Source organism: Callorhinus ursinus, unplaced genomic scaffold (genome assembly GCF_003265705.2).
Source record: "Callorhinus ursinus isolate GAN/ISIS: 27379988/994484 unplaced genomic scaffold, GSC_fseal_2.0 scaffold14, whole genome shotgun sequence".
Taxonomy (NCBI): domain Eukaryota; kingdom Metazoa; phylum Chordata; class Mammalia; order Carnivora; family Otariidae; genus Callorhinus; species Callorhinus ursinus.
The window spans coordinates 30,565,098-30,575,938 of NW_027397076.1; the positions used below are offsets into that span (position 1 = coordinate 30,565,098).

The 10,841-nt window shown below is 36.4% G+C and overlaps 1 protein-coding gene across 1 annotated transcript in view; it reads left to right on the forward strand.

The window, feature by feature from the left end:
• Positions 1 to 10,803, forward strand: part of KRR1 (KRR1 small subunit processome component homolog) — a 14,576-nt gene extending 3,773 nt beyond the window's left edge. Inside the window, exons 3-10 of the mRNA XM_025883452.2 lie at positions 1,537 to 1,671; positions 1,850 to 1,975; positions 2,067 to 2,150; positions 3,270 to 3,326; positions 5,277 to 5,447; positions 7,655 to 7,732; positions 7,839 to 7,932; positions 10,188 to 10,803. Of these exons, the coding sequence (XP_025739237.1) occupies positions 1,537 to 1,671; positions 1,850 to 1,975; positions 2,067 to 2,150; positions 3,270 to 3,326; positions 5,277 to 5,447; positions 7,655 to 7,732; positions 7,839 to 7,932; positions 10,188 to 10,330 (888 nt within the window). The 3' untranslated portion in view covers positions 10,331 to 10,803. The remainder of the gene's footprint in view (positions 1 to 1,536; positions 1,672 to 1,849; positions 1,976 to 2,066; positions 2,151 to 3,269; positions 3,327 to 5,276; positions 5,448 to 7,654; positions 7,733 to 7,838; positions 7,933 to 10,187) is intronic.
• Positions 10,804 to 10,841: the final 38 nt, after the last annotated feature.

A 10,841-nucleotide genomic window follows, 5' to 3' on the forward strand; every position in this document is an offset into this window, starting at 1 on the left:
TTTTATTTTTTTTTTATTATTTTATTTTATTTTTATTTTATTTTATTTTTATTTTATTTTATTATTTTATTTTATTATTTATTTATTTATTTATTTGACAGAGCGAGAGAGCACAGGAGGAACAGCAGAGGGAGAGAGAGAAGCCAGCTACCCGCTAAGCAGGGAGCCCGAGGTGGGGCTCGATCCCAGCACCCTGGGATCATGACCTGAGCTGAAGGCAGACGCTTAACCTGCTGAGCCACCCAGGCGCCCTAAGCTTTATTCTTATATTCCACTCGTTTTTAATTTTGTCAGTAATAGATTACTTTGAAAAATTCACATACCTTTAAAATTTAGGGATCTTACGGACTTTCTGAAACTCAGCTGTGAACTCCCAAGTTTCAGGATGCCTATTCTATACTGTGATACTTGCCATGTGTCTGTATAGTTTAAGTTGAGGCATGTTCCTGGATGATTTCTTAATTTTCATTTTAAATGGAAGATGGGGATGTGGCCAACTTTCCCTTGTATGTTGCTGCTATTTCCCGAGAGCAGTATATTTTTGTTTTTCAAACTGTCGATTAAAATTTATTAGTGGAGCAAGAAGTCCATTTAGTGGACATAATGAGCCTTTTAAAAAAAGAATGTACCCAAAAAATAAATAAGTAAAAAGAAAAAAATAATGTATCACATATGGTAAGGATAAGTTTCATTTTATGAAACTTTTGGTTCATGTATGTGTGTGTATGTGGGCACATGTGCACACACTAGGTAGTGATATAAAATAAAATGTATATCTCAACTGTGTGACTGCTCTGGAGTTGTTTGTGCCCGTTAGGTATTAGGTATTAGGGTGGTTCAGCAAACCGCAAGCTGTTTTACAGCGTCTGTATCTGAGATTGGACTCTTGTAAACTCATAGAGACCCAACCTTATGTTGAATTGTTCATCACTCACTACATTGAAATATTCTTCAGAGTATTCTTCTAAAATGTCAGAAAATGACATTTTAATTTGCTTTGTTGAAATCTGGTTCTTCCTACTAAGAGTTAATGTGTGATTTTCCAATTATTGCTTCTTTCTGAACCTGTGAGAATTTGTTTTTACTTTGTATTTAGCTAATACAAAGCAATTAGAAAAAAGTTTGAAAGGGAAAGTCCATTCTCACCCTAAGGAACAGATGGCAGATCAGAGCTGGGTCCAGGATAGGGGAGCTGTATGTAGCTTTACATTTTTACCCTAGGTCTTAAGTATGGCTTCATTTGCATTGATATATATTTTTTTAAACTAGAAGTAATCTTTATTCCAATAAGTACAAAGTATTCTAAAGCCAAGTAAGTATAAATGGTTTCAGTTGTGTGTTTCTTATATTCTTTGAAATACGAAAGTAATCAAGTGTTCATTATTTATATCAACTACCCAGCTTCTTGAAGGAGGGAGTTGATAGACTTAGAGCTTAATTTACAGTAACTAGTAGTTTGATTAGGATAGGCTCTATAATTACCTAAAATTGAATTGATTTTTAGACAATTGTGTATTTGCTCTTTCCTTTTTGCAGCACATTAATGCAACCCTGGACCTGATCGAGGGCAGTATGACTGTGTGTACAACAAAGAAGACTTTTGATCCATATATCATCATTAGGGCCAGAGACCTAATAAAACTTTTAGCAAGGAGTGTTTCATTTGAACAGGTAAATTTAGAATTACAAAATTTGCTTTATTTGCATCAACATTAGAGATGACATATAGCACTGCATCCCTCCCTCTTAGAGTTTTCATTTTTCTGCTTCGATTTCATTAGCCTGGGCCTTGAAAATAAATGCATTTGTAAAGAATATTGATGGAATATTTTCTTCATTTTTCCAAAAGGCAGTACGAATTCTTCAGGATGATGTTGCATGTGACATCATTAAAATAGGTTCTTTAGTAAGAAATAAAGAAAGATTTGTAAAAAGAAGACAGCGTCTCATTGGTCCCAAAGGATCTACATTGAAGGTACTTTTTTATCAGTGGAAAACTTAAGTGTCTTCCTCTGTCATTAGTTTTTCAGTGTACTGAATTTCAACTTACTGTTCTTTTGATATAGGCTCTGGAACTCTTAACAAACTGTTATATTATGGTTCAGGGAAACACAGTTTCAGTCATTGGACCTTTTAGTGGCTTAAAAGAGGTGAGTACTGTTTACTATCTTCTGTTAATTTTCAGCAGAGAACAAATTAAGTAATTTGGTTATAATAGTTCATTGGATGATATACTGTTTTGCAATTATTATTTTTTTTAGAATGTGCTTTTTTTGATTTCCCATTGGTAAATACTTTGTGCTTCGTGTTGTTTGAGGGAATCGTCACTCCTAGATCCTAACATATTATGGCCAACCTTTAGCAACTAAAGAAGTATCTGTTTCCGAACTAGAAGGTCTACACATCATCCCTCTTTCCACTACAAATTTTAAGTGGGTTTTTAAGATTTTAGTCTGTAGCACATTTGGGAAATATGTAGTTACATGTGCTCAAGTGATGAGAGAATTAAATGGTGATAATTATCATTTGCAGTAACCTGTATCAACCAGTAGAGGTCAGATTCTGAAACCATCTTTAAAATATATATTTTTGTCTGAGTATTAGTGGAATGTTTAATATATTGATGAACTTTTTTATCTGTCACATTTAATGTTATGAGAAAATCTGTAGAGCAGTTTTGGTTTCTGTTAACTGCTTTGGTTGTCTGGATCTGGCAATGAGGTCTTGTTCCCTTTCCAGGACCTATAATAGCAGATCTGTTAGACCTCTTTCTCATAAGTTAAATGCCCTTTTCTCATGTGGCAATAATAACTTAAGTATATTGAATACCCTATAGTTTTGTGAAGTCTAACTATATTATCTTATTTAGTTTTCACAGCAGAGCCTTGAGATAGTTTTATTTCCATACTACAAATGAGAAATCTGGAACAGGACTTTACCTTACGAAGTGGCATTCCCATTATTTGAGCACCTATTTTCTGACTCTAAATCTAGCTGCCTTCTCCCTAAATTCCACAGTTCCAAAATGTTGTTGTATTAGTTCTATATGTTATATTTTAGCAGTAAAGTTGAGAAACTTCATTGCGTCCAAGAGAGGTTGATTCTTACGAAAGATCTAGAAGTCACTCAAAGCAGTTGAAGGAACTACTATATTCAATTTGGTAGTCATTGCTCGGTTCATAGGATATGTTGCAGTATATTAATCCCCTTCCACTTAGTTAATTAAAATCTTTTTAAGTGACTAATTCATTTTTCTTTGCAAATTTCAGGTTCGAAAAGTAGTCCTAGATACTATGAAGAATATTCATCCAATTTATAACATTAAAGTGAGTTTATATTACTGTAACAGTGGTTGTCAGACTTCTTTTAGCTACAGAAACCTTTCTTGAAATTAAATCTTTTATGGAAGGCTAATGCAAAAAACAGATAAAGCAGAAGTATTTAGGGTAAATTAGAGGTAGAGTTCAGCCCATCAACTCTACCCTAGTCCTGTAGTTACATCCTTGGAGACTTAGGTTTCTGTGGTGTGCGGTCTGAAAACTATTGAAGGGGGATCCTGTGATGTATGACATAGTTCTAATAAAAAGGAAGTAAGTTTCATAGAGTTGGTTGTAGATGATAACAATCAAGTTTTCTTGGTTGATGGGCCTATTACTATATTTAAAGATGTGATCTTTCAGAATTCTGCCTTTTTCTAGTAAGTAGAGTCTGGGATATTTCAGATTGTATTAAAACTTTTTTTTTTATTTAACGCTCAAATTATAAACTTTGAGAGAGATGCTAATCCCTGTGTGCATAGCATTCATGATTATACTTGGAAATATAACCATGCTGTAATGAGCTATTTTGTGAGGGGTATTTGTTGTTTTTTTTTTAAAGATTTTATTTATTTATTTGAGAGAGAGAGAATGAGAGATAGAAAGCACGAGAGGGAAGAGGGTCCGAGGGAGAAGCAGACTCCCTACTGAGCAGGGAGCCCGATGCGGGACTCGATCCCGGGACTCCAGGATCATGACCTGAGCCGAAGGCAGTCGCTCAACCAACTGAGCCACCCAGGCGCCCTGTGAGGGGTATTTGTTAAGCAGTCCACCTAAATTTGATGAAGTTATGAAGTCACTCTTAGATTGGGGTGAAAGAATGATTTTGAGTTGCCTTGGGACATTAAAGATAAAGAGAGCTTGTCTTGCATCTGATGACTGGTTTGCATCCTTTGATGTCCCAATGTGTGCAAAACTCAAATGGAGTAGGAGAAATATGAGAATATTGTTTTTATCTGATCAAGAGAAAGTTTACTTTTTTCTTTCCCTGTGGTAATTAAAGTACTACCAAAAACTTCCTGCTTTCAGGGAACATTGCTAATTAAGAACTCTCCTCCTATTAAGTTGAATTTTAAAGGTTTTAATGAACTAATGGTTGAAAAGCTGAATTAGTCTCATCTCAGTTTATTTCAACAGTTCTGCCTTTCTTTTTTTTTTGAAAGGGGGTAGGAGCGAAGCAGCGGGAGAGGGAGAAGCAAGGTCCTTGCTGAGCAGGGAGCCCAACTTGGGGCTCGATCCTGAGTCCTGGGATCATGATCTGAGCCAAAGGCAAACACTTAACTGACAGCACCCAGGCACCTAACAGTTCTGCATTTAATCTAAATTTCTAATGGTTTTCTGATGCTTGGTTTGAGATTACTTTTTTTTATGGAATTTTTTGCTCCTACTGAGGAGATTAAGAACTACTCGGAGTTTTTTGTTTTGTTTTTTTATTTTATTTGCTTATTTTTTTAATTAAAAAAAATTTTTTTTTAATTTGTTCAACAGAGACAGCGAGAGAGGGAACACAACAGGGGGCCTGGAGAGGGAGAAGCAGGCTCCCTGCCCATCAGGGAACCCGATGTGGGGCTTGATCCCAGGACGCTGGGATCATGACCCGAGCTGAAGGCGGATGCTCAAGACTGAGCCACCCAGGCGCCCCTTGTTTTGTTTTTTAAAGATTTTATTTATTGATTTGACAGAGAACAAACAAGCAGGGGGAGCTGCAGGCAGAGGGAAAAACAGGTTCCCCGCTGAGCAGGGAGCCCAGCCCGATGTAGGGCTCAGTCCCAGGACCCTGGGATCATGACCTGAGCTGTGGGCAGACGCTTAACCAACTGAGCCAGCCAGGTGCCCCAAGAACTACTCATTTTAATAGAATTATTTATAGGAACAATATTTGTAACGTCTTAGTTTGATAAATGCGTGGCTTATAAAATTAAAAATTCTTACTTTGTTCATATATCCCCATGACTAAAGACCTTAATGATTAAACGAGAGTTGGCAAAAGATTCTGAATTAAGATCACAAAGTTGGGAAAGATTTTTGCCACAGTTTAAGCACAAGAATGTGAATAAACGCAAGGAACCAAAGAAAAAAACTGTCAAGAAAGAGTACACACCATTCCCACCACCACAGCCAGAAAGTCAGGTCAGTATTAAATGTTGAATTTCTTTACATGAGGGGGAAACCATTTTAATCTATTTTGTCAGAAACTTTATGGAGAGTAATTTAGGTAGACTTTATATGTGTGTGTCCAGGTATAAGAAACTAAAGGTAAGTGTAAATAGGCTTATTTTGAGCTCAGTGTGTGAACGTGGAGGGTGGGGGCTTCACAGTAGAAGTGTAAACTATGTCTAGGTGGTTGCTGTCAGTTGTGCCCCTGTAGCCACAATACCTGTTCCATGGATTAAAAAAAAAAAAATTAACGGTTTAACCCTTAATGCTCTCACTCTGCTTTAGCATCTTTCCTGTGACCATGTGCTATATGACTGCTCCAGTTTTGAAATCTTAAATTCACATCCATCCTTTTTCTAAGTTATGAATGCCTCTCATTTTATCACCTGTTTTCTGGCTTCATTTTTTCCCCCAAATTTCCTTTTCTCTCTTGTCCATCACTGTTTTCTTGTATGCTGCCTTTTCCTTCTTTTCACACCTGTCCAGCAAAACTCTCAAACTTGATCAGTCCTAAAATTTGGCTTCTTTCCCATAATGTGGCCACTAAATATAGCTGGAGAACATCTTATCTTTGGACTAAATCCACTATAATTTCACATTTCCAACCTCGGGTAGATCCTCACTGTTGTCTGGTAATTATGTGTGTCCTCTTAATTCTCTCTCTTTGTCTTTTTTTTTTTGAGATTTTATTTATTTGACAGAGAGAGAGAGAGAGCACAAGCAGGGGGAGGTGCAGGCAGAGGGAGAGGGGGAAGCAGACTGCCCGCTGAGCAGGGAGCCCAAGGGAATGATGACCTGAGTGGAAGGCATACGCTTAACCCACTCAGCCACCGAGGCACCCCCGTCCTCTGAATTCCTGAAGCATCCTCTCTCTCCTAACAGATGACATTCATTGTATTTTATGGAAATATTTAAGACCATCAAGTGAGAATTCTTTCAGCTTCCTTTTCTCTCACCTATAATTTTTTTTCCATCTGAACCAATTCTTTCTTTACCTGTTCTTTGAGTTCTATCTTGGCCTGTCTCCTGAGGGATCTTATTTCATGATTCCCTCCCTTGGCTGTATCTTAAAGTTTTTCCTTTCTACTAGTGCTTTGTTCTTAGCACGTGAACACATCTCTTTCTGTGTACTGTCTTGTCTTTTCCACAGCCCTGTATTTGGAGTTTGAATTTCCCAGAGGTTTGATGAAAGGTCAGAGGGGAAAAAAATAATGATCATGGTGATAAAACAATGAAAGTGTTGGTTCATGATGTCTATTCTGTAAAGGGAAGCAAACAAAGGAACTGTTTGTTGGGGGAAAGTAGAGTGACCTTATTTACCCAACTGTCATTCCATAACAGCTGGTACACTTCTTACGGCCCTGTCCTGTAGTCAGTAATTGTCTTCTCTTTCTTCCCTGTGGCTAAGCTTCTTAAAACAGTGATGTCTCAGCTGACTTACTCTGCCTCTTACTTGCTTCGTGACTGGCATTTTATTTAACCCATCCATGCTTCAGTTTCCCTATACATAAAATGGGGATAATAAAAACATCTTTTTCAAAGGATTGTTAATGAGGATTAAATGATTAGTAATTGTAAAGAGCTTAGTAACTACTAAGAGTTTTAAAAACATTGCCTTAGATATAATAATGCTGTGTAAGTGTGAGATAAGTCAATTATATATTGAATGAATAAGCTAGTGCTTTCTCTAATTAGTATTGAATTAGTCACCAAATCCTAACAATTCTTGCCTTTCATTTTGCATGCCATTACTTTATTCCAAGCGTTTATCCCTTCTTTCTTCTGTACCTTTTAAATGCTGCTTTGGTCTCTTTCTTTTCTCTCAGAAACCTGCAGTCATTTCTAAATCATAGCCTACCATCTCCCCTGGATTCAGGTTTCTTCAAGCTTACCCCAGATTATCTTTCTAGTTTCCTCACACCTTTCTGAATCATTGATTTTCTAGCCCATCTAAAACTGCCTGCTGTATATTTCATGAACACATCACCTTTCCTACCTCCATGCTTATTGCTTGTATTCCCTTCAGCGTAGAGCACATCTCCTTTTTGTGTCAGTGCCTTTATGAATTGATCATTGATTTTTGACCTCACTGTCTTTACCTCAAGGACATTGTGCCTTTCTTAGGGATGACTTCTCATTTACCTTATTTCTGATGTAATTGTAAATACTGATTTCAACAGATTGATAAAGAATTGGCTAGTGGTGAATATTTTCTGAAGGCAAGTCAAAAGAAGCGACAGAAAATGGAAGCCATAAAGGTAAGACTCTGTCTAGCTCACAACATTGATAGCACAGTTCATAGAAATTTTAATTCCTGTTTAATGATAAATTGTGTTATTAATGTATTTCTTATTAATAATGCAGGCTAAACAAGCAGAAGCTCTTAGTAAGAGACAAGAAGAAAGAAACAAAGCTTTTATTCCACCTAAGGAAAAACCAGTTGTGAAACCAAAGGAAGGTAAATGCTTGTTTTCCAATTATTGGTTTGATGTTAAAGTCTGTTAGCTGAAAAGTAAATCCATAGGGAATTTGTCTGAATCTCTTTGAGTGTTAACTAAAGGCATAACTATATCTTTCATCAAGTCTGTTGACATTTCATTAATCACTAATCCTAGGGATGAGACCACTGAGGTGTTCTATAATTTATTAGCAGCTAATGCCTATTTAAGAATGTCCTGGATTGACAGTCCTCTCCTGACCTCTGATTGTGCTGGAGAAGGACTCTTTGGGGGTTTTTTTTGTTTTGTTTTGTTTAAGATTTTATTTATTTATTTGTCAGAGAGAGAGCACAAGCAGGGGGAGCGGCAGGCAGAGGGAGAGGCAGACTCCCTGCTGGAGAAGGACTCTCTGTTGTGAAAGCTATGAACTTAGAGCAGTGAATCTTCTATAGATTTAAAAGTAACTGAAGCAGTGAGATCCCCGAGCTTTGTTATCATGCCTCTCAGAAAGAGCTTATCAGAGGTTATGCTTTTCTTCTCTTTACTTATGTGATCCGTGGCTTAAAGTTTGATTCCTATATTGTTATGATGGATTTCTGATCACCGTGGGCTAAAGGACACCATCAAAATAACAAGATCTTAGGAGCTATGAAAAAGTCAGAGTGGGGCACCTGGGTGGCTCAGCTGGATAAGCGGCCGGCTCTTGGTTTTGGCTCAGGTCATGATCTCAGGGTCCTGGGATCAAGCCCCACATCAGGCTTTGTGCTCAGCGAGGAGTTCACTAGAGGATTTTCTCTTTCCCTCTGCCCTTCCCTCCTTGATGCTCTAAGATTCAAAACAAAACAAAACAAAACAAAAGTTTTGTGTCTTTTCTATTCCTAGCCTCATTTGATCTACCCTTTCCTCTTCTGCATTTTCTTTCCCACTAGTAACACTTGTACTGTTCCTGAAGTAAATTTCCAGAGTCGCCAGTGACACAGTGAGGGGAGGGAAGTCACTGGCATTATTGTACCTGACTTACTGGTCAAAACCAGACATAACATCCTATATTAATTACATCAGTGTTAATAGCTCTAAAAATACTGTATTCTTCTATGTAGATCACTGGTTATGTAAAAGTTAAAAATGTCATAAGCATTATAATTTCCAGTTTGCTGAGCCTGTGAGTTTTACTATGAAGGTCGTTTAGTAGCCATTTTAATCTCCATTTATAATGCTTAAAAATGTAGCGATTTCATGATAGTGAAGGCTCTACATCTCTACGCAAGTTGCTGGGAAGTTGATGATGTTTTAACTTGTGCTTCTCCTATGCTCTGAATACCGCTCTTTAAATGGTGAGAAAAACCTACATTTTTTTTTCCTCCTTCTTTTTCTTTGTTGTTCAAGCTTTTGGCATTGATTCCATGGTTGGGTTCTGTTAGGAGAATCTCCAAATACTCTTAGATCATTATCTTTATTACCAAAACCTTGTTAAATAAAGTGCTACTAGTCATTCATTGAACTAATATTTGGAAAACTTTATTTTTAAGTTGTTTTTTTTTTTAAGATTTTATTTATTCATTTGAGAGAGAGAGCATGAACAGGGGGAGGGGCAGAGGGAGAGGGAGAAGCAGACTCATCAGCAGGGAGCCCGATGTGGGGCTTGACCCCAGGACCCTGAGATCATGACCCAAGCCAAAGGCAGACACATAACGGACTAAGCCACCCAGGTGCCCCTATTTTTTTAAGTTTTTATGTGTGTTATTAGATGAAGTAGATTTTGACCTAAAGCTTAATGATTAGTTAATTAAAATTATGGAAACTAGAAGGGCTACATGTTAATACTCTTCATGAAATGTAATTTTAAGTTATATTAATGTGCAGAATGGAAAATTGGCATTTTAATGAGTACTCTTGCAGTTCTAAAATATGGGAAAGAATATAAGTAAAATTAATCTCAAATGCAATTTAAGGGGAAAAATGAAGTTTTAATATTGTTGAATTCAGTAATTAGTTTAAAAAGCTAAACTATAGTGCCATTTTCATGTGTACCTTTATTCGTGTGCCAATTTCATGTTTACTTTCACTAATGTATTTTTAAAGTACTTTATGATTTGTTTTCTCTTCAATGTCTAACTTTCCTTTAGGCAGTTCTATATTTTAGGCAGGTGTTTTATATTTTACAACATGACCTTTCACCTGTTAACAGTACTCTGAAATTATTGTACCAAATACATATTCTTTGTTTTCTATGGTAAATTCTAAAGAATTACATATATTGTTTTAATTTGTTTAGCTTCTACTGAAAATAAAATTGATGTGGCTGCCATCAAGGAAAAGGTTAAGAAAGCCAAGAATAAGAAACTGGGAGCTCTTTCAGCTGAAGAAGTTAAGCTTAAAATGGAAGCAGATGAAAAAAAAAAGAAGAAAAAAAAGTAACATTTAAAAAAAAAAAACCCTGGATGAGAACCCTTTTTAAGCTATCTCCTTTCGTAAAGGATTTTGAGGTATGAGGGCATTAGTAGCCTATACGTGAGAAGGAATACTCTGATCACATTTTTCTGAGTTTGTCATTCTTCAAAACAGTGTTTATATAAACAGCTGTCCTTTATAAATATAAATTATTGTATTCTCTGTGTGTTTTTTGGAAAACTTTATGCTAGAAAGTGCTATGTATGTCTTTGTATATATTGCACCTAATCTGTTTTGGCGTGTTTTGCCTAAGCATGATTTTAGATGTAATTTTTAGGTTGTTTATATAAAGATTTTTGGAATGTGGCTATTGTAATTATCCATCAAATCCAGTGTTTGATGCCACTGGTTAGTCTTTAAATATAATCATGTCCCACCATTTGGTTTTGAGCAAAATAAATGCAGATTTTGCAGTGCTCTCTCTGTTGCTAACGAGTAAACATTTAGGCTTATTTCTTTTTATAATCTCATTCTATAT